This window comes from Semicossyphus pulcher, unplaced genomic scaffold, assembly GCF_022749685.1.
Source record: "Semicossyphus pulcher isolate SPU_LCO1_2020_fin unplaced genomic scaffold, fSemPul1.0.p SCAF_28, whole genome shotgun sequence".
NCBI classification, from domain to species: domain Eukaryota; kingdom Metazoa; phylum Chordata; class Actinopteri; order Labriformes; family Labridae; genus Semicossyphus; species Semicossyphus pulcher.
The window spans coordinates 7,328,515-7,355,387 of NW_027211702.1; the positions used below are offsets into that span (position 1 = coordinate 7,328,515).

General features: G+C 42.6%; 3 protein-coding genes across 3 annotated transcripts; 1 reads left to right on the plus strand and 2 right to left on the minus strand.

The window, feature by feature from the left end:
* Window positions 1-19: 19 nt before the first annotated feature.
* On the minus strand, window positions 20-4,255 carry dync2i2 (dynein 2 intermediate chain 2). The gene is made up of 9 exons (XM_069677201.1): window positions 4,178-4,255; window positions 3,429-3,692; window positions 3,234-3,343; window positions 2,969-3,126; window positions 2,356-2,465; window positions 1,559-1,723; window positions 1,012-1,244; window positions 779-936; window positions 20-296 (listed from the first exon to the last, which is right to left on the minus strand). The coding sequence occupies exons 1-9, from the start codon at window positions 4,253-4,255 to the stop codon at window positions 58-60; spliced, it is 1,515 nt and encodes a 504-aa protein (XP_069533302.1). The 3' UTR covers window positions 20-57.
* A 2,178-nt stretch (window positions 4,256-6,433) lies between these two features.
* LOC138605087 (protein SET-like) lies at window positions 6,434-11,511 on the minus strand. The gene is made up of 8 exons (XM_069677172.1): window positions 11,300-11,511; window positions 9,474-9,531; window positions 9,233-9,375; window positions 9,044-9,147; window positions 8,849-8,962; window positions 8,560-8,730; window positions 7,487-7,621; window positions 6,434-7,381 (listed from the first exon to the last, which is right to left on the minus strand). The coding sequence occupies exons 1-8, from the start codon at window positions 11,367-11,369 to the stop codon at window positions 7,361-7,363; spliced, it is 816 nt and encodes a 271-aa protein (XP_069533273.1). The 5' UTR covers window positions 11,370-11,511; the 3' UTR covers window positions 6,434-7,360.
* Window positions 11,512-12,721: 1,210 nt separating this feature from the next.
* pkn3 (protein kinase N3) lies at window positions 12,722-25,851 on the plus strand. The gene is made up of 22 exons (XM_069677144.1): window positions 12,722-12,936; window positions 15,778-16,054; window positions 16,803-16,972; window positions 17,228-17,351; window positions 17,463-17,614; window positions 18,220-18,439; window positions 18,537-18,710; window positions 19,036-19,145; window positions 20,257-20,400; window positions 20,526-20,601; window positions 20,747-20,906; window positions 22,265-22,352; window positions 22,491-22,552; window positions 23,247-23,316; window positions 23,430-23,521; window positions 23,747-23,923; window positions 23,998-24,060; window positions 24,178-24,254; window positions 24,560-24,702; window positions 24,785-24,892; window positions 24,983-25,063; window positions 25,256-25,851. Exons 1-22 carry the CDS (start codon window positions 12,913-12,915, stop codon window positions 25,454-25,456), a joined length of 2,793 nt encoding a protein of 930 aa, XP_069533245.1. The 5' UTR covers window positions 12,722-12,912; the 3' UTR covers window positions 25,457-25,851.
* Window positions 25,852-26,873: the final 1,022 nt, after the last annotated feature.

The following is a 26,873-nucleotide window of genomic DNA, read 5'->3' on the forward strand; positions in this document are numbered from 1 at the left end:
AGCGCTCTGTGGTCTTTATTTCAAGTCTTTGTGAACATTTATTGACATGAATCCGCCTCATTCTGCCACCTGATTGGCTATCTGCTCCAGCTGGCTGCTCTCTCTGGGGTTCTGCTCCGTCAGATCGCTGCTCAGCTGCCAAACGCAGACCGTCCCGTCCGTCTTCCCCACGGCCAGCAGGCGAGGGTTCTGACGGTTGAAGGACAAACAGGTGGCAGAGTGTCCCGCTCCTCCCTCCTCGATGGTGGCGGCCGGCCTCAGAGACCTGCGGCCCAGGTCGAATATCTGCACCTCACCTGAGAGACAACAAGTCGCTTGTTTTACATGAACACATCCTTCTGTTCGGTATCTCTCAGGTGGAGCATTCTCTAACAGGCTGTTTACTAGAACAACAAGTCATCGAACATTTTAAGTATTAAATCATTTAAATGAAGAGTGACCTTTGAGACCAGCCAGACGGTCAGAAGTGAGTTAGTGTACATCTGCTACAATTAGCAGTTAGCGGTTACTTGAGGGACAAATCAGGAGCTTTGTGTCCATCAGAAACATTCTTTAAATCATGGAAGCTCAGGCAGTGCAGCTGGAGGACAAACGACATCACAAAGAATATTTCCTCCATAAAATTAAATCCAGTTTCACCAAAGTCGGGGAATAAATAGGTCAAATTGAATCATGGAGAACTGGTGTTCTTCCTGATCTGACTCCATTTTTGAACCCACAAAAGTTCTATAAGAACACATCTTTAAAGGAATCATCATATGAAACGTTCATCCCGTACCGTGTCCTGTAGCTGCAGCGAACACCAGCGGTCTGGTTGGAGACCACTGCACCTGGAACACGTACGAGTCTGAGACCCGGAGAGAGAGCAGCGGGTCGGCCTGCAGCAGAGAGTGCAGGTGAGCCAGGCCGTCCGTCCCTGCACTCACAAACAGGTTCCTGCACACACACAAAGTCGTCGATGAGTCTCGTGAATGCTAACCTCAGTAATGATTGTGTTGTGTTGGCTGTGACCTGTGGAAAGGGGAGCAGTGTATGGAGTGGACCGGGCCGCTGCGAGGCCTGAAAGAGAAGACAGCCGGGGCCCTGGGAGTCACGCTCTGACCCTCTGAAGGAGCAGCAGCCGGAGTCTGAGAGGAGAAGGAGCATCGGAGCAGCAGGCCGCCCTCAGAGCCGACCAGGAAGGTGTCAGAGTCCCAGGGAGAGAGAGCCAGAGAGGTGACGCCCACAGTGCTGCTGCCGCGGACCTACAGGAGACAGAACACTACATGTTCATCAATCTGTACACACACACAGGAGCAGCCTGGAGACCTGAGAGAGGACACTCGTTCTTTTCTTCTGTGAACTTTAAATCTGAAGACATTTGCAGTTCAAACCAGTTCTGTTCCAGGTGAGGGTATCAGGAAAGGAAAGGCAAGTTTATTCATAAAGCACCGTTCACACACAAAGAGATTCCAAAAAGTGATTGATTAAAGTCCAGTTATTTACGTTCTGGTTTACTGACACTGCAGATGAGTTCAGCTGTAGGTTTCACTGTCACCCTCCATCACCTGAGCCTCACCTTGAAGCTGCTGCTGTGAGGAACCTGCTGTCGGACTAACGCGTAGGCAGCGTTCAGGACGAAGCCGCTCTGATCTGAGTCCACCGTCCACAGCAGCACCCGACCTCTGGAGCTGGCACTGAGCACCCCGAACTCTCCTTTCTTCTGCAGGGGCACCCAGGAAACCTGCACACGCACACGCACACGCACACGCACACACACACACACACACACACACACACACACACACACACACACACACAGAGGATATGGTGTCTTTTGCACTACTTTAGCAGTTTTATTGACTCTGTGCTGCTTAGATTTCACAGTGACAAATCAGAATGCTCAGCAGATGCAGAATATTGAAGGTTCCAAACCCAGTAGATACGGGCTGAAGCAACTGCACCAAAGCCTCTATAAACTAGCTGCATCACAGGACATTAAAAGAGGAACATTATTTTTAAAGCTGGTTTGTTGATTTTTTAACCAGAAACAGACGTTGCATCGCTCTCTTCACAGCCACCAGACTCCATTGACAAAAACAGTAACACAGGAGTTGCAGGTCTACTGCTGCATCGATCAGTTTGTTTGAGTTAATCGCATTACATAAATACTGAGTTTAATCAGAACTTACTATTACAAACACCAAAGTCACACAGTAGAGTAAGAAACTCTCGGTGCAGCAGTAGACCAGCCACACTGTCTTCTGTGAGTCTTTAAAGATGATCATGTATCAGCTGTTTCTGGTTAAAAAATGCATCTTATAAAAAACGTCTGTAATGTTTGAACTGAAGGCCAAACAGACGGCCTCTACTCACCTGATAAACCGGCTCTCTGTGGCTGTCTGCTGACATCCCAGTCTGAACCAGTACGGGGTCCTGAGACTGACTGGTGTCCCAGATCACCACCTCTCCAGTGTACAGACCGCCTGCAGACCCAGCAGCACACACACTTTGTCATTACTTGTTACTCAGCTTCTAAAATACCCACAATGCCATTAAGATATTTAAACTAAAATATATGTTTGTTTGTGGTTCCACTTCCTTACGACTGGATGTCACACAATAAAACAGCTACTTCAGGCATTTTATCTTGGGGACATACAAGGCTGGCGATGGGTCTGACCATCTGAATAATGCATGAAAGCTCCAAATGGCAGAATTCATAGCATACTGCTGACAATGCATGAATAAAACCTCAGCTGTATGACAATTTAAAAAAGCACAGTATGGGAGGAATGAATACACGAAAGCATGAATGAAGTCCAGCTGTTTTGTACCATGTTCCTGCTCTCTCAGTTGGTATAGAATGGAAAGCAATGTAGGTTTTTAACCCCAAAAATCCCACCTGTTCCTCCAGCTGACCTGATTCAGACTCTTCAGGAACAGGTATATTTAGTTCACTGTGTTAAGGCCCCGACTCCGAGCGTACCTGCGATGAGTGCAGGCTGGTTGGGGTGACAGCACAGTGCTGTGACTGCTGTGGGAACATCTATGACCAGATCAGCCTGTTTGGGCTTCAGGCCCTGTCGGTTCAGGTTCCAGGTACAAACGTAGGACTTCTCAGTGCTCCAGTCTCCATCATCAATCCTTATCATTAAAAAAAGAAACCATAATGAGACGAGAAACATTAAGGACCTCTTCTGGTTTGTTTCAGGTTAGTTTACATAAGTGACAGATAGATGAGGCGAACATACCGACCGTAGGCACAGGCAATAACTGAACCTGTACAGCTCCAGGACACACTGGTCACATGCAGACCTCTCTCCTGAGCACTGGGATGCTGAAGACAATGGAGGCAAGAAACCTGCAAACATTGAACAGTGTCATCCATCAACCCCAGTCTGTTTCCTGCAAAAAAAAATCTAATTAGAATTATTGATCTTACTTACAAGATTATTATGCTCCTCCCAGTTGACCTGGAACCCATCAAAGGCGTGACTCCGGGCATTTCTGACCAGCTCTCTGATGACCGAGTCCTCGACGCGCTGCAGGAAGTCCTTTAGGCCAGGCGGATCAGGCTCCTCTGGGTTTTGCTGGAGGAGCTGCTCTCCGTCCTGATTCTGTGGCTCTTCTGTCTGAGTCCAGCTGATGGATGTCGATACAGTCTGGACCTCTGCCTCTGCACTGTGGACCGCTCTGGTTTGACAGCCTCTCTGAAATACAAGCAAATAAAGGGATGCACATTAATTTAGAATTTTACAATGAGCCATACTTTAATGTGGTAAATAATTGATTAATTGATGTTTCTGTGTTTGGAGTGGCTACATATTTAATTGGTTTAATCTTAAAAACGTAAATTTAAGCCTGTTTTAGTGCAATACCCATTAAAATATGGTGTTTATATGTATAACTGTTTGTCAAATTAATTGATTACATTTCTCATATTCAAAAACTTCAAGTAACAGGTTGTTCTCTGGGATAAATCTCATCCCTGCAGTGTAAAGTAACTCGCGGGGTAGATATTACATTTCCGAGCAACATGTGAACGTCGCATTTGTCAGCTAGCTGAATCGCTACTGTACGCACAATGTTTATGTAGCTAATACATTAAATATTCAGCTACTACAGGCAATAATTGCATTTATATTCAAGCTAACAATTACAGTGAGTGAGCGTTAGCACTGTTGATCGAACATACCGACTCCTGTGCGGATTGATGAGATTTCCTCCACTGAGACTCGATATTTACTAAATCCAACGCTTCGTCAGTAAACATGCTAATAACTGTGGTTTTCTCAGGTTAAATACGTGTTTAATAATCAACCAGCTTAATTTGGCTTAACTGTTTTCAGTCATGTTTGTCAGAATGCTAACTGTGTAGCACTTTTCATACAGCTAGCTACCTTTTTCAGCTAGCGGTTTTCCGAGAAGCACTTAAAGCTAGCTAGCGTTACCTTGGTTACGGAGAGAAGATCCAGAGGCAAGATAGATACCCCGCGATAACTTCCGCTTTTCCTCCATGATAAAATAACTAGTTTTCTGTCAGTAGAGTTTTTATGTGGACGTGTTGATGTATTACAGTTACTTAATATGTTTTGTTTTGTTTTTACCATATTTCTTAGATGCAGCCAGTAAAAGTATGCTGTAATAACTTATGTAAAATATAAAGTGATGGATCTGTACTTCCGGTAATTGTTGGCCTGTAGACTTCCGCAGAGCTCTAGCGTGAAGTCTGCCGTGACGCTGTTCTTTCAGCTTATTAAATGAAGATTTAATCGCAAAGTGAATATATAACATGAAAGACACCGGTCAAATAGGCCTATATTACAAGACCAAGAGTCATTATATCAGCAGCTGCTGCTGAACCACAGAAACGACGAGAAGGCTGAAATACTGAGGGCCTTGTTTGTCAACACTGCACATATTTTGCTTTAATTTGGGATGTTATAAAACATACAGTCAGAAGAGAAGTTAGAGATTAATCTAAAACGTGTCAATTCCAGGGCTCTGACATTCACACATGGTTGCAAACTCTCACAGTTTTGGCTTGAAAAATACAATTCTGGGCCTGTTCCCTTTACTTACCGGGTCGGAATCGGGCGTATGCAACAAAAGCTGGGGGTATAAAACATCCAGGGACAGAGTATTTATTCCCAGAATCATTTTATTGTCTCTCAATATTTCTATCTGTTCTAGTTGTGCAAAACGTGGGGACAAGGTCACAGGAGGACTAGAGGCCTACGTGAATCGTCTACCATCTATTGGTTGGAGAACTACATGACATGCTTTGTTTCCACGATATGTTACTGTAGATATGGAGGTACAAGGAACAATGAAATGTTGTCAAATGTTTCGGTTGTTGTTATTTTGTTATTATTTCAATGCAGAGTACAAGTTAGATGAGTCAACTGCAGCCGTTTTTTCAAATATGCAAGTTAATGTTCCTGTTGTTGGAAAGTTAAGATTATTTTAGGATTATTAGGCATTACACAATTAATACTCAGGGATACTATGCATAATAATAGCTTTAGGCCTAAACTTTTCATATAGTATTTGTATTCAGCCAATTATAACATTAGAAGGAGCCAATAATTATTTAAAGACTTAGGTTTGTTATTGTGCTATCATTGAAAATAGTCAACCAGGTAAGGCTAGGTAGATTATTGATTACTGAATTAAAGGACAAGAAAAAGAAATGACAGTGCTATTGCTATACTACTGTGTTATGTATAGATAGGTTGGAGAAGTGAAGAGCAGGAGGATATCGTGGTTTTACTTTGGTAGTTATACATGGGAATTTGTAAATGAGTTATTCTGTACATTGTTATCGTTAATCAAGACACTGTTGAGAAAAAGATACCATAATCTTTACCTTTCTATTTCATTATATGATGTATATTTTCCCCCCAAAATGTAGCATTAGGAAGTCGTCAGTGTGTTTGGTTAAAACCTCTTTACTAGTACTGACTCTGGTCTTCAGAGCAATGCCACCACTGGTCTCACAGCAGTAGCAGACTCATAAATAAATGCAACCATTTTAGTAATGTGAGTCAGTGTTTTGAAGTCTACTTGCAAGAAAGTGTGGAGCACTAAAAATATATTAACTTAATGTTATATTTACATCAGTAATCCAGTAGTTTTTATCTTTTTCTACAACAACATCCTAATATAATCAATGAAAGCAAATAACATAACATGGACTGAAGCTGCCTTCCAAGAGTCTGTTGGGACTGTGAGCTTTGCCAGAGGGTCATATTTTAACTCACAAACACACCTGTCTGTTTTGTCTTTGGTCTACATACTGTCTAAGTCACTTCTTCTTGATAATAGCTTACTGCTGTGCATTACTTTAAAAGTGTAATTTTCATAGTTTGGAAATATCAAAGGTAAAACGTGAAGTTCAAAGCACGGTGAAATGCCACAATGTGATGAAAGCACTCGGAGAATCATGTATACATTTATTTATTGTAACAAAGCAACTGGTACACTTAATTTAATGTGAACAGGTTCCAGCAGAACAGGAGAAACGCTGCAGACTCCACAGAGAGGACTCCACAGAAACCTTTTCATCTCCCATCTTCAAAATGTTAAGCCAAGCTCAAAATTTTAGGTTGTTTTATAAAAAAATGTACATTTCAAACGTTTGTTGTGGGTGCTTGAAAAACAAAGAAATTCTCCAACAGACGTCCAGAGTTGTTGTCAAAGCCCTGCAGCCCCCACCACACCACCCCTCCCCTTTAAACTGTGTACAATTAACAACGGTCTTACTAAGATACATGAACTTCCCAAAAACATTTACAATGGTTGAAAGGAACAAGCTGGTGCTTTCAATCAGTTCCATTAGTACAATAAGTCACAAAGGAAAATGCAACTTCTAATAAGCCTTAGTCCCCCACCACTGGATATATTATAATATACATTTATATATATAAAAGTGGCTAAGGATGCTATGATTAAGTTATCACTGCACCATGGCTTATTTTTTATTGAACTCACAACTTCAACAGAATTCATATTTTACATAGAAATTGCTATTGTACGTATTTTAAATCTACGTAGGATGACGTGCAGAATGCTACAAATTTTTTTTTATTCTTTTGCATGTCTTTGGGAGATGTAGGGAAACAATGACAGGTGAGACTTCAGGAGCCGACCCCCGCCCTGCCGCACCCCCACCGTGTCTGCTGACGACCTGCTGTGTATGGAGCCGGTCGTCATGGATACGCTGTGGCTGCAGAGGAGGAGGATGGACATGCGGACGACACAGGAAATTTTTGTACAAATCCCTCCCCTCCCCCAAAAAACAAACTAAATATTTTGCTCCCGTGGTTTGTAGGATGATCTCAGAGGGAGGACGGGGAACAGGTGTGAGCCGAGACGATTAATCATCCTCACCGTCATCCTGAAACAAAATCTGAAAGTTAATTTGAGAAACAGTCGAACATATTCAGGTTTCCATTGAACTCTTTTTCAACACTCTAAAGATAAATGTGTGTTTTATCCTTACCTCTCCATCCTCTCCATCACCGTCCTCGTCATCATCTTCACCTTCCTCTTCTTCCCCCTCATCAATATCTTCCAGACCCTCCTCTTCATCGTCGTCATCGTCGCCGTCACCTTCCTCATCCTCCATGTCAGGGACCTTGGGAACATTCATACATCTGTTTTACTAGCAGTTTTATTACGAGTGATGAGTTACTGCCTTCATTCAAGCCTGGATAACCCATGAATCCTACTGTAGTGCAGTGTGACCTGCTGACACGGGAAAAACAAACCGTCGGACAGGATGGCAGATTATCAGCTCCTCGTCCAGATCACATTGTTTTATCCGTTTCTGTGTGCGGGATTCTCTCACCTAACTTTCCTGCTCAGCTCTCGTCCACTGAAATCACACCTGGTTTGTCGTCTACAGTCTGCCTGATTCATTGTGAATGCTCTCAGCCAGACTTTGGCATGTTCAGTTCAGCCCGAGCCGAGATGACCAGTAATCTTGTTAAATAATCCTGACGTCAATATTGACCAAAAAATAACTGATTAGAATTTTTGCCAATATCTAGCAGCCATTCATTGTTGCCGTCTTCCAGCCAGTCCCTCACTTAGATAGGCAGCAATCTATATGACTAGTATAGAGCTACACTTCACAACAAAGAAGACTAAAACAAGGCCTCGATTGATCGATTGATATTATAATTAATATTAAATCTGGAGGAGTCGGCTAAATGGGCCAGTGTTTCCATCCGGTCCCTGCGACGTGGACCGAAGTGCTAAAAATGTTTCCAAATTAATTTAGGCTTTACTTTTTCAAGACAGCATTCAAGAGATGTGCGATGCTGCATTATTACAGAGCATATTATTTAACTTTCCACTTTTCCACTGATCCTTTACTTTGAGCTGTAACAAGTGAATTTCCCCAATAAGGAACCAATAAGTAAAATAAACCTTTTATCCCTCTACACACAGTTACTCTGTGACCACCAAGTTTTATCCTCATACTTTACGGTCACTAAAGATTTACTTTGGGCAGCAAAATTAGTTGCTAAGTGCCTTAAATAATTAGCATCTCTTGCTTGATCTGCCTACCAGGTAGTACTGCAGCGGGTTGGGCCAGATGTCGTCCTTGATGACTTCTCCCAGCTCGTCAGCTCCTGCGTCTGAGTGGTCGGTAAACCAGGTGAAGAAGCTCTCAGGTTCCTCGTGCTGCCGCTTCTTCCCTGCTTTGTTCGGCGACTGGCCGGTACGCTTCGTCAGGTCCTGGGGAGGAAAATGTAAACGTTACATTTTAGGTTGATCAGAGTGTGTTGTAGTATTAAAAAGAGATAAAATACTTTTCATTATATCAAAGCAAGTCAAAGAAAAAAGGCAAACCAACCTTTCCAGCTTTCCATTTGATTTCAGATGATTTGGAAACAGGATCTCCGCTCTCGTTTACGTTAAACTCTTTGGAGAGGGCTTTGTTCTCAAAGTACGGGTTCTCATCAAAATACTACAGAAGAAAAACACACTTGTATCAGTGCACAGCATGACATAAAAAATTTACAAATGCAAAGTGAACATGACAACTTACAAAATCTATTCTGTATCCCGACTTGATGTCCTCAAACTCAGTGACCTCCACCCTCGACAAATAATGAAGTGCTTCCTCGTCCTCCTCCCCCAGAAGAGCTGAAACTACAGGTCAGACAAAAGCACAGAGCAGTTCGAATAAAAGTCACCACACAGACTCATAAATAATAACGTTTAGTATATACTTTACCTTGTGGATGGTTGACGAATGTTGTGACCCAGAAGTTGGGGATTTTGGCTATGAGTTCTGATCGCTTCTGAAAGAACGGCTGGCGTAATTTGTTGTACTTCTGCTCTACTTTTAAAATTTCTTCGCTCGCCTGTTCGTTCAGTCTGAGGAGGAAAAACATAAAAAACATGTCAAGAACAAAATAAAACATCTCCATGCATTCACCATTCATTACATCATTCATCACAACATCCAAACTCACCTGTCAATTTCATTCTGGACCTCATCGATGTGTTCGATTGCTTCCTGCTGCTCTTTTTCTGCAAAGAAAGGAAAACGTGTTTTTACCAACAGGGTTTGACGCGTCAACCAATACGACATTTTTATACTTAAAGGACAACATAAATATTAACCTTTAAAAATATTGCAAACCTCACTTGAATGTGTTTCATGACCTGATGCGACAGCATATTTTGACTAATGGACAAAGACAGCAGTGCAATATAAACTGGTTTAATAGGATATATTTAAGGATGATTGAATCTCTAAAAAGGAGCTTCTTCTGAATACAAACAAATCTATCAAATCATAAATTATATTATTTAAAGCAACATTAAGTGAAAACTTGCATCTGAAATTCACTTTACTTTATCTGCAGAAGTTTATTGGATCTGTCCAATTAGCAGTAATCACCATTTCAATCCAACAACAAAAGCTAACTTTGCTTGGTGTAAATTTTGTCATCCAACGTGACATCTAAATGCAGCGCAGGATAACTTTATATAAACTTAACTTTAATAATTAACCTTAACTTTGTAAATAAAAATAAAAAACAACAGCTTTCATGCTAAAAGTCGTTATTTATAGATTTAAAAAATAATAAAAATATGTTGTCTATATGATTCACATCTACAAAACTAAAAAGAATTAATGTGGAACAAAATATTTTTAAAGCTTTTTATAAAACAATGTTTGGCCGAAATAACACGTATGGGTGCATCTGTTGAACGTTTAACATGAGCTAGCAAACACAATATACATATTCTGTATACCATACAGAACCTGTAAAAAGACGTTCCTTACATTTTTCAGCAGTATATTACTATTTTACAGGTCTCGCGGACAATATATATTAAATATATCTTATTTTAATCTTATATTACTTTGGTTTGATCATTTACATAGTACAGAAAAAAGCCCGTTTCTCCTCTCCTCTGTTAAATAACGCGGGACTGCAGGAGTGGTGTGTTTTGGTTGGTGTGTGAGTGTGTGTTGGATCTACGGCACACAGACCCTCTGCCTCCTGCAGTCTGGAGCTTCCTGTTGCAGCTAAAGGCGGCCCAGTTTGAATGAGAGGCTAAACGCTGTTTTCACGGGACATGCTATCTACTTCAAACTGATATTAACACACTGCGAGCTCCAACATCGCCTATTTAAGCACGCAAAACACACATTAACATTAGTAACTCGACCTGTTTGCAAGATTTAAGCTATATAAATGACTATGACGCGCTTGTTTACATTTAGCTCAACTGGTAGCATGCACACAAAAGCTCGCAAGCATGCTTATGTTTCACAGTACAGCTAACGTTATCTGTGCTCGGCCTCTCCTGTCTGGAGAAAAACGGATACAGGGAATGCTGCACTTGCTAATGATGTGTGCAAACAATCGTCAAGCTCGTGCATGAGGAAACGCACGCCTGCACGCGATATTATCAATACTTCCCTGCAACAAACTTCCCGAACTTTCTGCATGATCTATAAGTGCACATCATCGCTCTTAATGCACGTGAGGCAGTGAAAATACCGTTCTCCTTTATGTGAACTAGTAGCTAATGTAGGCTAATAGCTAGCTAACCTTTCACGCTGGCTACCCTGTTAGCCTATGTTAGCATGCTCCAACAGTCCTGCACAACAGCATTTAGCTCCACTGTTTATATGGAGGTAAAGGCTAATTTAAGTGTCCCTACGTTAACATATCATCATTTTGACCCCAAACAACAAAACAAACTACGCTTAAGACAACAAAATGACGATAAACAAATGAAAATGGCGTTGTACAGGATAACCGCCATTCCTTAACGTTACCAGAGGTCTCGTCCGCTCCGTCGTGATTTGAATTCTCCTTCCTGCTGACTTTCGCCGATGAGGCCGACATGGTTATCGTTTTGTCGTGACGCTTTAGACCACAATTATATCCCAGGTCGTTTTTAACTCTTCTCTGGAGGATAAAAGTTACTTCCACCTTTCACAGAGTGCGTGTCTTCAAGCACACGAGAAGGAGGAATGAGCGCAGCTTTGCACGCTTGTTTCTCTCTGTGGCACTTGGTGAGCTAACACATTTATGGTGCTCTACTGCCCCCAGCTGGCCGGAGTACGACACGGCAATTCAAAGATACTGGAAACTTGAATCTGCTCAATCTGCTTGTGCATTTAGTGTGAAGCTAAATGAGTAATTAATTGCCAACCGTAAGCACCAGGTGCTCTGTTTGTTATTGTGATGGAAACTGTTGAACATATTTTTGTAGACTGATTGATACCATGCTTCTTTTGAATCATTTTTCACTGAGAAAAAAATGGTGTATTACGCATCTTTAACCAAAACAATGTATTTAAAAGGGATTTTAATTAATAAATACCTTAATGATGTATCATAACCATTAAATTATTGACCTTAAAGAGTTACCGTAATTAGTTACTTTGAGATACTGAATCATTTTATATTATGTTACTATTTTTAGATACTAAGTCATTATTTTGAGATACTGAGCCACTACTTTTGACACTTAGCTATTATTATAAAATAGCAAATCATTATTTTAAGATAGTAATTCATTATTTTAAGATTATTTTTAGATAGACCATACTTTTTGTTGATGCGTAGTAGGAAAGCTGGAACCTGACCAATAATAGCATTGTAAAAAACAATATTTAATGATAATGTCTACAGAAGATTAACCCAAGCATACGAGGAACATTTTTTTCATTAATTTCAATGTAAAACTATACTAACTAATAAAAAACTCCTCCTCACCAGGGAGTCTTGCTCAGGATAGGCAACAACAACAAAAAAGGTTTCATATGTGTGTACGGACAGAGTCAAGGCATCTCCAAAACACACATTACACACAACAAATGAGGGCAAATGAGAATGGTATGTGAGGGTTTTAGAATGTTCAGTAGATTTCAGTGCTCGATAGTAGATAAAATAAAGCTGAACCAATACTTACATTTTGAAATCATTGAAAAGACATTGAAAATGTCATTTTCCCTTTTTTACACTCTTTGTTTATCTCAGTTACATGTAATTCTCTTCCCTAATGTATAACACGTTATGTATAAAAGGCAATTTCAGCAGGTGCATGGAATAATCGAATCGGATTGGTTCTTGCACCGTCTTGTCATCACCACCGGCCAACCAATCCAGCCGCCGTCATGTGACGTCAGCTTTTCGTCGAGCCGCAGTTAAACTCAATTCAAACTTTCCCTCAGATTTGTTTCCATGATAAACACACGAACAGCCGCGTGGAGTGCCTGTGAGCGGCTTTAGCAGACGTTGAATTTCACATGAAGCTGTCAGTTTACTTTTAAGCGAGCCGTGCCGTCCCTTCTGGAGCTTTTTAACCGAGTCTGCGGCCTGAAGAAGACCGTTGGGAGCTACCGGCGGAGCGGACGTTGACGCTCACGGACACCTGACAGCCATGATGTCAGGTTTAGCACTACAGGTAAAGTCAAATTATTAGCTTTTGTAATTCTTCAAATTAACTTTAATTAACCTGTGAACATTATGTGCCAACGTTATACCACTTATTATTACCCAACCTTCAGTATAGTTTCGTTAAATAACACTTATCAGTTGCTACTTTGACAGACAGGTGTTCTGGATTTTCCTGTTTGTCTTGTTTGCTTCTCCTCATAGTTCCTCTCCCTTTGTGCTGGTCAGACAAAAACCTTTAATAACTGTAACTTTAGCGACTGAGTTTCATTCATAGAGGAGGGTTAAAGTCGGGAACATCCAGTCTCTGCCTTAAAGGGTTTATTCAAATAAAGGTTAGCTCAGAATTTGAATATGATTTGTTTGGGAAGCCCTTAAAAGATGTTTTGAATTCAGAGTTGAGTTTCTTTAGCCTAAAATGTGACCTTCTATTTTTAAAAAAGCATTTGAGGATTTAGAAATATTACAAAAATATAAAAAAGTGTTATTTTCCGCAGGTTTAGTCAGATTAAAGTAAATAATTTTAGATATTTCTCGTGTAAAAATGCTAGTTTCATTGTCTTTTAGGTGGTGCACTTGTTGTGATTGGCAGGAGGTGTGTCTCTGAGTATAGATACCTGTAATTCCCACACAAAAGACTGTCTCTGTGGGCCTGTAATAAAGCTGCTTACTAATAGCAAAGGAGTAATGATCTAAGTGCAGGTTATTAGCTTGTCTAGATAATATATAAGAAGCTAAAGCAAGATCTTAAAGCTAACCTAATCAAATATTGTCATTAACGAAATGCTGTAAATTAACATTTCTTTGTTGTTTCCATATAGCCAATTATTGTGTAACTTTAATTAAGGAAGGGATTCTGATTATTGATCTATGCTATCTGTGATTTCTTCTTTAATACTTAATGGTCAGTTATTCTCTAAAGTCAAGATACTGTCAGGAGAGAGCTTGTTTCTTTCTGGCAGAGTCTAAAACCTTCACGTTAACATAACAACAGGTTAAAGGGAATCTTTTGTATTTCTGCAGGAAAAAATACTTTAATTATCAAAATCTGTGCTTATTATGTTCCTTTATCCGACTAATTGTTTGGGCTCTAATTCACCCTAAAAGGATTTAAAGTGTCATAATTAGGCTAAAAGGTAAAAAGGAAAACAGTAAATAAATTAACAATGTGCATGTCGGATTATCAACAAGAGAAAGATGTCCCAAAAATCATCTTTAACCACCAACAAGATGTTTTTTAATTAATAATTATCTTCATAATAAATTATAGCCATTAAATTATTGAGCTTAAAGATATTTACTTACATTAAGTTATATTTATGTGATACTTAGTCATTATTTTGGATTCTTGGTTATAATTATAAAATATGAAGTTATTATTTTAATATTGTTTTCAGATATGAATGACCTGAACTTCACCACTCCACAGTCAGCAGTTAAAATGTCTGATTTATCGAGCTTAGGCGAAGGCATCATGAAACGGTTTCTTCTAACTAATAAAACATGTTGGCACAAAACCACACAACTGATGGAAACCTGATTTATCACCTTTATGCACAGATCCAATCATAAAGGAATTTGTGGTTAATAAGGCGTTCTCTGATTGACAGCTTTGTTTGTGTTCGCTCAGTTCGTCATTATTGAACTGGAGTCTGAACATTTTTCTTTCAGGTCAAAAATCGGTCTTAATTTCACTTTTAATTGCGCCTGCATGATATATGAAAACTCTTCAACTATTAAAGAGTGATGTCAGCTATAACTCTTAGTTTCTATGTCTGTCTGCTGTTCTGCATGTTTTACACGACACCTGTGTCCCTCCTGAATCACCAACGTTCAAACTTCTCCTCATTTATCTCCCTCAGGTGTGATCATCTCGGTGTCTCTTGGTTTAAACATGTTGTTTTTCAAGCATCAACACCGTCATGTCACGTATCGTGTTTGTATCCTGGAAAAACCACAGATTCTTTCTGCTTTGGTTTCTAGTTTCACGATTCACGAGCACTTGAGAACTCGCTGTTCTCTCTTTTACTACAAAATCAAACAACTGATTCAGAATCAGATGTTGCGAGTGGCTGTAGAACTTGTTGGTGTACTAAGTGTTAAACATCTAGAAACACATGTCACTTCGTTCAGACGGTGCAGCTCGCTTCTTCTTCCCTGAAGCAAAAAGGTCACCTGACAGGTGACTGATGCAAGATGTAGTACATAGGAATAAAAGTCAAATTTAAATGAATAGATTGTCACGATATCAGATCCCTTTGGAGTACTGGATCGGTGCGTCCTTAGTCTTGTTCTGATGCGTCTGTAAGGTTCAGTTTTGTATCTATAAAAAGCAGGTGAATGTTTGTTTCTGGAGCTCACAGAGTTTAAATATTACATTAAAAGAAAATCAGTGAGTCACTTCAGGGCGGCGAGGTTTGACGGTGACGCAACACATGATGAATGATGAAGAACAATGTGCCTGGAGTTGGACTAAAGAAACAATTACTTGATTATATAATCTGCAGAAGTCCTGGTGACTGGTTATTGTTATTGTTATAACCGGTGCCCTGACAGTGCAGTATGAAACTATACTGACCTTCATCCACAAGGGGGAAGTATTGTGTCATTTATTGATCCTTTGTTGATTTACTGTTTGTTCCTGAAATATTCACTTCCTCTGCAACTCCCATTAAATCAAGAGGTTCTCCTTTCTGAGTGTGTCAGTGGGACTAAATGCACCTCTGCACTCCAACATATGTGATCATTTGTTAGGATTAAGATTAGATACCATATAACATGATACAAAAAGAAATATAAAGGCAACAACCCCGCTGATCAGAGATTGACTCGTCTGTTACGTCTCATGCAGAGTGGGAACCTGCAGGGGCTGGACGAGGGGGATATCCTCGACCCCAAGTTTCAGCAGCGTCTGGAGGACGCTCGAACTCTCCTCAGGCAGGAAATCCAGCGGGAGCTGAAGATCAAGGAGGCGGCTGAGAGGCTGCGGAGAGCGGTCACCAACCGCAAGAGTGCAGCCAACGTGGAGGGCCAACTGAAGGCCTCGAGCCGCAAGCTGGAGAAGTTACACTGGGAGCTGCAGGAGCTCAATGCCAGATCGATGGCGACAGAGAAGGACAGCACCTCAGGTAAATCTCAATCATTTCCTGGACTGTGGTTTGAGGAAGAAGCAGCTCCTGAACTTTATCATCCTGACATAGAGAGAGGACACAGGAAATACAGATCCTAAAAAGGAATCAATCCAGAGCGAGATATCGAGACAGATATTAGTGTACAATCTGTTTTATGGATATTGTTTGTCCCCAGAGGATCGATGGTTCTGATGAGATCTAAAACTCAGGGAGCGCTGTGTACAGTGAGCTGGACATTCAAAGTCTTACAAGGATAAACTTAAGGTAGATTTCTGTAAGGAATACTCAGCAGGTTCTTGTTCCCTGGAGGAGGAACCTTTTCTGTTTCGGACTGTCCAAAGCTTTCCTGCAGACGACATATGAAGAGAACCTGTTAAGGCTGTATGTTAATGTCCAGGCTTTAAACGCTTAGGAGGATATTTACACAATATTTAAGGCCTAAATGCAATACTGTTTATTAAAATGTATGGAGAGCAGAGTGTACACAATATTTATTTAGAGGTGCACAATATGAGAGGGAGGAGTGAGAACAAATATGTGATGACTGATGTCGCCAGCAGAGGAAACTGTCTAAATTTCACATCCACTAAAAGCCGGTGTTTCCTGGAAAATCGAGAGACTGAAAGCGTCTCTAGAAGAGACCGTGGTGTCCCAAAGGATAATCCATCACATTGAAAGATGCGTTGTAAATAAAAAATCGCAGCAGTTCTGTTTTCAGACATTTCTTGTGATTATTTCGACGCAGGCTCCTCAGATGAAGTCGACCACCAGTCAGCAGAGTCGTGTCAGTGGGAAGAAGTCACATCACCTCTGGCCTGTCGAGTCCGGACCCTCAAGAAACAGCTGACCATGGAGACAAAGGTCAAACAGGGAGCTGAGAACATGATCCAGACTTACTCCAACAGCTCAGTCAAGGTACTGTGTTCCAACAGCATCCCTAAGATACTGAGCAATGCGGTAAATTGTGGTGAGATATCGTTCACTTTATTTTGCTGGATCACGTGTTTGTTTTTATACATTTATAATTCTTTTGGTTAAAGTACTTTTTCTTGTCTCTACACAAAAGCAGCAGCATGCAAAGCTTTCCCTTCTTACTCTCCTGTTGGACCTGTTAATCTGAGCGTAGGGAAAACAATGTGGAGGTCTGTAGTTGTCCTTTTTATCCTCCAGGACAGGAAGATGGTGTCCACAGCCCAGCAGATGCTGCAGGACAGCCGCACTAAGATCGAGCTGCTGCGGATGCAGATCATCAAAGTCAGTCAATCCAGGGACGGAGAGCGGGAAGGCTCACAGGGTAAACCTTAATACACATACTGTACACGTGCAGGTCTTATAATCCCTAAAATCCTCGACTTGTTTTAGCACAGAAGCTCTTCACTCTCTGACTTGTCCCACCTGCCCTCAGGTCAGCCTGATGAGACGATCACCTCTCTGGAGCTGCGTGTGGCTGAACTCATGCATCACATGAAGATTGAATCGGCCGTAGCTGAAGGAGCCAAAAACGTGGTGAGGCAGCTGAGCGTGCGGAAGATCCAGGACCGCCGCATACTGGCAGAGGTGGGTACCAGCTGGATGATCCCCTCTAACAGGTGTCAGGCCTGTATCAGCTCTGTGCATACAGGTAGTTATGGACCTTTAGCAGCCAGGTGATGCTGCAACAATCAGCAAAAGCAGGAGGTTGACTGACAGAAATGGTGAGAGAATAAGGGTGTTTGAGAATGCACGCCTTTGACCTTTGACCTGTGTTTATGCACACTGAAGGTAGCTAGCTAACTATTGTAGCTGCTCATCGGCTAATAGAGAATATGTGGATTTTGTTTTGGCTTTAGCGGCATGCTAGGCTGTTATTAATGTCCGTCCGCTGGTTAACGAAGGGAAACGAAGGGAAGCCAAGATTACAGACTGTAAAAAAATAAAGTGACAAATATACATTATTATTATTATTATTCTCTTTTGGATTAAAAAGTAAGAATTGTGTATTTTTTTGCAGGTGTAGTTATAGCAACAGCTTAGATGTGACGATAAAGACCTTGAGGCTGTTCACATCTTTACATTGAAAGTTGAATTTTCCTTCTAAAACTCTCTGAACCGAGTCTGCTCTCTCCAGCAGTGCTGTGTGTGTAGCTCTAAAATAAGTATAACTGTGTCTGTGCGTCCCTCAGGCTCAGGCTCGAGTGCAGGAATCGTCTCAGAAGGTGGATCTGTTGCGTCTCTCGCTGGACCGGCGTTTAGATGAGCTGCCTCAGGATCATCCCAAACATGCCGTCATCAGAGAGGAACTCCTGTCGGGAACGTCGCCTTCTTTTGGAACACCGAAGAAGCAGACAAAAGCTCCGTCCTCCTGCTCGTCTTCCTCCTTCTTCAAGCCAGCCAGTTTAACAGGTAGCTTTTATATCTTTAAAATATATATTTATGTTTATTTCTAGAACATTTGAGAACAGATTCATGTTTTCTGATAAACGGAACAACTTCTCCTCAGGTCGGTTGGAGGTGTGTTTGATGGGCTGCCAGGACCTGCTGGAGTCCGTCCCGGGTCGCGGACGCGTGACGAGCGTCTCGGCCACCCCGTCAGACGGGAAGTCCCTGAAGGTGAGATCCGGCCTATCGGGACGCAGCGCCAACGGCAAGACCACCAAGACCGACGAGCTGTCCTGTAAGTCACCTCTCAGACGAACCTGTTGTACTGACCTGTGTGAGGATCCTGCTGCTGACGTGCACCTGTTCACCTTTTCAGGGTTTGAATGACGTTTATGTTTATTCTGTTTAAATGTTCTACATGTGTGTGGCGTGAAGGTGCTTCAACCCTCTGTTGTACAATGAGACACGGTTTGAGACAGAACAAGTTTCAGTGATTGTAGGAAAGTGAATGATTCAGTATCAGGTGTTAAAGAAAGAACTGGTCCTAATGACATGAAACAAATTGAGTGGATGTTATGTGTGCGAGTCAGCGCCTGCATCACTTTGTGTCTGTGTCTCAGCTGAGGTGTGCGTGGTGCTGAAGGTGGACAGCCGGATCGCGGGGCGGACACACTGGAGACAGCCGGGGAACGAGGCCTGGGGACAGAGCTTCAGCATCGAACTGGAACGGGTCAGTCGCTTTAACCCAAACACAACTCAATGCAACATGAATGTATATCACACCTTTCACTACAGCCTGAAACAGCAGTGTGTCAGCACGGTGTGGTGTCGCACACACTCTTATTGCCACATGACGTCCCCATCAGTCGTAATGGTGAACATCTGTCGGCAGAGATCAATAACACGGAGCTCTGACATCTCCTCCGTCACTGAAGTCTGTCTTTGATCCTCTGTCAGCTCCGACTCCGCTCCTGTAATCCTGCTGCTAATCCTCTGACATTTGCTCTAATCTGGCTTTAAACACATGAAACACACAGCTGCATCTCTGCTTAAGACGACGACGATGCATTCAAGGTCCTTCCTCTTATTGTGTTTATTTATAAAGACATTTTAAAGGACAGGTCGCTGACTTTACACACACAGTTTTACATCGTCCTTTGTGGCTCTGGCAGATCTTTTTCAAGTCTCAGAAAAAGACCCTGATGATGTCATAATGATGTCATCGAGGTTATCCCATGGTGAGTTAGGAGATTAGACATTTCGAACATAAAGCCTGCATTAACTGGCGGTGTCGAGTTAAGCTTTTCTGCACGGACATGAGTGATGCAGAGTCGTGACGAGGAAACGTTCAGGGCCTCCACACAAGTTTCTCCTCACTGCAAAGCGATGACCTGGAGCAGGACCGTCTCACCATCAATCTGCGTCAGCATTGATGATAATGTGACATCACCCGGGCTGTGTGGGAACGACCCGAGACGACACAGCTCAAATTAATGGTGCGTTAGACCAGACAGGGAGGTTTAACAGCACTGATGCTCTTGGCTGCTTCTCTGCGTCTGCTGCTTTGAGTTTGAACGTGTTTTTAAAGAATAATCTGGAACTTTTTCGTCCCACGATTGTAGAAAAGGGCAACACTGAATCACCAGTTTCCCTTAAAGACGAGTTTAACGTCCTCCCTCTCTCAGGAAAAAAGATTATTCAGGCTGTTGCTGAAACAGTTTCTTATTTGTGTCACTTGTCATTGTCGTCTACTGAATATAAATTCCTGTCCCCTTTAAAAACACAGTGAATGAAATGAGTGAACATGTGTGAGTATTTGCAATGTGTGTGTGTTGATGTAGTCGAGGGAGCTGGAGATCGCGGTGTACTGGAGAGACTGGCGAGCGCTGAGCGGAGTGAAGTTCCTGCGGCTGGAGGACTTCCTGGATAACCGTCGACACGGGATGTGTCTGCAGCTGGAGCCTCAGGGCGTCCTCTTCATCGAGGTGCTCGCTTTCATACTTCACCTGTACAGACGAACTGCACCTAAGATTGAACCTACATGATATCCAAACCAGAGCTGCATCAGTTCTGTACATGAATCCTAATCACCTCCTGTGTTCATGTCCAGGTGACTTTCATTAATCCTGTCATCGAGCGGCGCTCCAAACTCCAGAGACAGAGGAGAATCTTCCCCAAAGAAAAAGGTAGCAGCGTTTATTCAGATGCACGACTCAGTTATTTCTGCTAGTTATTCTTTTTTTAGGGGTTTTGTTTCAATGTGCAAAGTCACTTTTTAAAAAAGTTTTTCTTGCTCGGGTTTGACCTGTTTTTTTTTTTGTCTCCTCTCAGGGAAGGACTTCCTGCGTGCCGCCCAGATGAACATGAACTTTGCCACGTGGGGTCGTCTGATGATGAGCATCCTGCCTCCCTGCAGCTCTCTGGAGCCCATGAGCCCTCCATTAGCCGGTCCGAACCCCGGCTCTGTTTCCTCCATCACTTCTCCTCCGAGGTGAGGAAGAGTCTTTGGAAACTGTGACCCAGAAACTTCTCTGTGTCACATCCATGAAAGAGCTATTCGTCTCCTCTGCTCCGTCACGACCCGAGGGCGTCTCCCTGCCCACCCATGAAATGTGACACTACAGAGATGCGACTTCAACATTATCACTGACCTGCATGCCGACACAGTGCTTGTATAACAGTAGAACGAGAGACTTGCACTGTGAAAGGATGAAAGGACAGATGTGGTGACATTTGATATGATCTGTTTGAGTTTGGGCCCAAACAGAGAGAATATATCTGAAGCCTCATTTACCTTCTTCCTGTTTCCCACAGAGCTCCATCTTTGTCCGATATCTATTAAACAGCCGTCATTCAGTCACACTCGATCACACATAACGGCCCTGCTGCCCCAGATGCTCACCGGAGCACCAAATGTGATTAATCTGCTGAAAGTAGTCCCCAATAAGCACCTTTACTCCTTTTTGAGAACTGAACATCCTGGAGGACGGTTTAGCAGATTTGCATCCGCCTCTCGATCTGAAAAATGAATGTTGTTATAAAGTGTGAAAGACGTGTGCAGTTGTTGCTGTTGGTTGCAGCTTCCGGCCCAGCGTCGTATGTGGGAGCTGAAAGGACTACAAACTGTTTCAGCTCCTCGTCTCTACCTTTGCTTGTACTGAAAACTAGCTACAAAAAATACACTGCGAACTACAGACGAGGAGACATTTAACAATGTTTTCACTGACCGGATGATTAGCTGTATTTATTCCAGACCGAGGATACAGCCAAAGCAATGCAGCAGAGGAGCCCTGAGGGGGAGGCTGCCTGCACGCAATGCATCTGTGAACATGAAGGCACACACACCGGCTACACAAGCGAGAGATCTCCACTTCTCCTGTCTCCTGTCTTTATGGCAATAATACGGTTAAATACTTTTACCATCAACGCTGATTTGACATCCACACAACATGAAGAGAATTCCCTTTAAATGCCTCTAAAGGCAGGGACATGGTGCTTTCCAAGAACAGAAATGACTGAATAGAAAAGATCTTTGAGATGAGATGTGAGGAGGACCTGATAGATGAGCAACAATGGAAAAAACATTTAATATTTTTTAGCTGTGAAACAACAAAGTCACTAGTTTCTAACCTCTCCTTAGTGTGAGAGCGCAAAGCTGCTCAGAGTAACAACATGAGGAGAGACACCGTGTGCAGGAGGAGCCAGCTGCAGAAAGAAAAATCTAAATGTACCTGTGTATATTTGTTATTTTGGGGCTTTTCTCTTCGTACAGAAACCCTCAGGCAGACACGTCTTTGACACTGTTGCAGTGTGTAAGTGATTTTAAAATAGTGACGTTGTTTTTTTCAGGGAGCCTGCTGTCAATCTAAACTTCACTGAAGAACAACCCGGCCGGTCTCCACACCGCACGAGAAAGAGCACGAAAGACTCTCCACTGGTGAGGCAGTGAACATGTGTTTGTGTTGTTTTGGTTTTAAATTCAGTTTTTAGATTTCTGTGACCTTTGAGTGACCTTTGAGTGACCTTTGAGTGATTCTGTTAATGAGTCTGTTTCTGCTTGTGTGTTAAACTCCAGTCTCCTCCTGAGAGCAAGAGCCCAAAGCCCAGGAGACAGCCCTCCATCCAGCCAACACCACAGTGAGTCTCACTCAGTGTTATTGTATGAAATCAATGTAAAGTAAATATGGTGTAAAATATACGATTAATCTCTTTACCTTTGGGGACGCTAACAATGAACATTCAAACCAAGAGTAACTTTGATGTTCGCCGTCCTGCATGAAGTGAAGCCAGAAGGAACTCGTTCCTCTGAAGTCACGCGTCCAACCAAAGTGTCGCTGAGCATCAGGAACTACTTTGTGAGGAAACAAACATGAAGACAGAACTTTTAGCCAATCACAATGATTTTGATCAATGTTGAGATCACGATTATTAATCATGATTATTTATTAATATTAGGGACATTTTAATAAACAGAGCAACACTGCACCAAACTAAGACTTCAAATCAGGTTCTTTACCTGACTGTGGTGCATCATGGGTAATGTCAGTGTGCCTCTGGGAGCTGGGTGGATCGGGTGTCTCTGTGCAGCGTCTCTGTTCTGTTCTTGTCCCTGGAGAAACGAGGCTGAAGCAGCACCTGTGGGTGACAACACGACACCGTGCGGCGTGCGTTTCTGTCCTCGTATGTAACTTTGGTGCCTTTTGAATTCTGGGGATAAAAATCTACAGTTATTGATACTCTTTCATTTATGTTACGAGTGTAAGTAGAGAGTTAGAAAATGGTAAAGAGGGGAATAATAGCAAAATACTGATGCACTTTTGTTCTCCTGCAGGAAGGACGGAGGACTTCAGATGGAAGACTTTAACTGTGTCTCAGTTCTGGGCAGAGGTCACTTTGGAAAGGTACACGTCTACTCGCACACCTGCCGTCCTCCAGCCCCCTCCCTGTATTTCCTCTGTATTCCACAAGAAAGGCACATTCAAACATTTCTCCTTTACACTGTGACTGATCCAAGGTGCTGCTAGCAGAGTTCAAGAAGTCGGGTAAACTGTACGCCATCAAAGCGCTGAAGAAAGGAGACATCGTGACACGAGACGAGGTCGACAGGTCGGTGTCAAACTACAGATTCTTCTACATCATTAAGGTGTCACTGCTCATTCCCTCTACGATGTCGTGTTTCTATTCTTCAGCTGTGAAATCAAATGTGTGTGTGTGTGTGTGTGTGTGTGTGTGTGTGTGTGTGTGTGTGTGTGTGTGTGTGTGTGTGTGTGTGTGTGTGTGTGTGTGTGTGTGTGTGTGTGTGTGTGTGTGTGTGTGTGTGTGTGTGTTCAGCCTGGTCTGTGAAAAGAGGATCTTTGAAGTGATAAACGCCTCCCGGCATCCGTTCCTGGTGAACCTGTACGGCTGCTTCCAGACTGCGGACCACGTGTGCTTCGTGATGGCGTACTCACCTGGAGGAGACCTCATGACTCACATCCACACGAGCATCTTCACTGAGAAGCAGACGTGGTGAGCACACATCAGTCCGCACAGTCACATGCAGAAAACAAACAGGAAGTGAACACATCTCTTGTTTCTTTAAGGTTTTATTCGTCCTGCGTGCTGCTCGGCCTCGAGTTTCTGCACCAGAACAAAATCGTTTACAGGTGAGTTTCTCAGAACAGTTACTCCCTCCTTTAATACTTCATATTAGGAATGTTTAGTATAATGTGGTTTCTGTCTGTCTGTCTGTCTGTCTGTCTGTCTGTCTGTCTGTCTGTCAGGGACCTGAAGCTGGATAATCTGCTGATGGATGCAGACGGTTACGTCAGGATAGCGGACTTTGGCCTGTGCAAAGAGGGTAAGAAGACGGGGAATTTACGGTCACTTCTGTAGGAAAATGAAACCTCAAACTCTCATGAGAGACGAGGTTTTTACCTGCAGTGGGAGGAAAGTGGGCAAACAATTGTTGAATTCAATTAGTGATGATTTACTAAAATTAATATACTGTCCGTTGGGATTTGAGAACGGGAGTCAGATAGTGATGCAACTTTTTTCTGTCGTTTTAAATCGAAGACGTTGAAGTTGTTTCGTGTGAAAATAAAGCACCAACATTCAGAGTGTTGAATCTGTCGAGATATCTAAGTAAGGCTGTACTGTGTGCAGGTATGGGCCATGGGGATCGAACCTCCACGTTCTGCGGCACACCTGAGTTTCTGGCCCCGGAGGTGCTGACAGACAACACCTACACCCGCTGTGTGGACTGGTGGGGGCTGGGAGTCCTCATCTACGAGATGCTGGTGGGGGAGGTCAGTGTAGACCTCGGTTCTCCAGGTGATCTACTTGTACAGAACTTTCCAGAACAGTATTAACTCTGTGCCTCTCTCTCAGTCTCCTTTCCCAGGCGACGACGAGGAGGAGGTGTTTGACAGCATCGTCAACGATGACGTGCGTTACCCTCGCTTCCTTTCTCCTGAGTCTGTGTCGCTCATTCAGAAGGTTTGCCTCCTCTAACGTGGATTATAGTACAGACCTCTAAATGATCCCCGGGTTGTGTTTAATGCTGTCCTGTCTCTCTCTGTGTTTCAGCTGCTGCAGAAGAATCCTGAGATGAGACTCGGAGCGGGAGAGGAAGACGCCGCGCAGATCAAAAGACACAAATTCTTTCAGGTCAGTTTCCAGCCAATATATTTTAAATGTGCTTTTATTCCTCTATCAGGTCCACCAAAACCACCGAACATATTTAAACTGTACACAAGCTCATAAAGTTAAACATCATCATCACAGCACCCTGTACCTTTGTGTAACCTTTCAGTCATTCCAAATAAAATGTCTGCTGTCCTTATGAACCTCTGTGAGCAGGGAATGGACTGGAGCGCCCTCCTGGCCAAAAAGATGAAGCCTCCGTTCCTGCCGGTCATCAGAGCAGCGAAGGACGTCAGCAACTTCGACGAGGAGTTCACTCGCCTCAAACCCGTCCTCACGCTCCCCCGAACGGCCTGCGTCCTCACCACAGAGCAACAAGACATCTTTGCTGACTTTGACTTCTCGTACATGAGTTGACTGAAGTGATTCACCGTCAGTGCTGCTGCCTCATCGTCACTTTTATTTACCATGAAGCTCCTCTGATTCAACAGAAGCTGAGAAGCACCAGTCCTGCCTTTTTCATGTCCGTGAAGCTCCACACGTCCAGGTGCTCATCGTCAGATCAACTCTGCTGCCTGCTTACTGCAAGAACACTACAGAGTCCTTCAGATACTCTAAACTGCACTTTCAACAGTCGCCGGGACAAATTTCATGAAACAGCGTTTAATTTTATACGATTTTTGTCTGACAAACTGATATTAACGAGCAATGTAAGGTAATTCATGGTTTTAACCCTGAGCCCTATGTCTAACATGTTTTAGTGTCTAAATGACGCACAGGTTCAAAAAGGGTTGGAGTGTCTCCAGTAGATGTGTTCATCCTGCAGCAGTGAAACAGGCTGTAATGGCTGCAACATAATCCTTGATGGGTCAAAGGTCGTCCACTAAAAGTTCTTGTTGTTTCCACTGACAGGCTCAGATTGTTATTCTAAGTGTGTGACAACATGACAGAAAGGATCCCTACAGAGATAGACCTTTTTGTTACAGAGGAAGATGAGTGTTTTAACCACACACAGACGTTACATCGCTCTCTGCAAACACACCAGACTCCATTCATAAAAACACTGATTTTACCCCACAGGACACAAAGGGTGTTTGACTACTGCTGCCTTGATTTGTCCTTTGTTTGTGTTAATATGTCATTTTTGTGTTTTAAGTGATTATTTCAGATCAAACTTTTTATTTGTGTATCAAAAAAAACCAACATTGATCAATGCGGCGGAAGCTTGGCTACTTCTGTGTCCTGTGAGGTAAAATCAGTGTTTTTCTCAATGGAGTCTGGTGTGTGTGCAGAGAGCGATGTAACGTCTGTGTGTGGTTAAAACAATCATCTTCCTCTGTAACAAAAAGGTCTATCTCTGTAGGGATCCTTTCTGTCATGTTGTCACACACTTAGAAGAACAATCTGAGCCTGTCAGTGGAAACAACAAGAACTTTTAGCGGACGACCTTTGACCCATCAAGGATTATGTTGCAGCCATTACAGCCTGTTTCACTGCTGCAGGATGAACACATCTACAGGAGACATTACAAATCTTGATTTTTCCTACGACGAGTTTAGACCTGAAAATGTGCAAAAATTAGGCCCCAGGTTTAAAAAGACCAGAACAACCCTTTTTGATTTAAAGGCCAGGGTTTACTCTCGTCGTGCAATAATGAGATTTAGCTTTGAAGTTTTACAAATGAAGATTGTATCAGTAACGTTCCGAACATCAGCACTGCCTCTCCACAAAGTGTAAATATTTGTGATCTTAATGAAGACATGTGAAGGCCAAAGAATTGAATGTGCCTCCTGCTGTTTAGTGAAACCGTTAAACGTCCATGTTTGTTAACGTT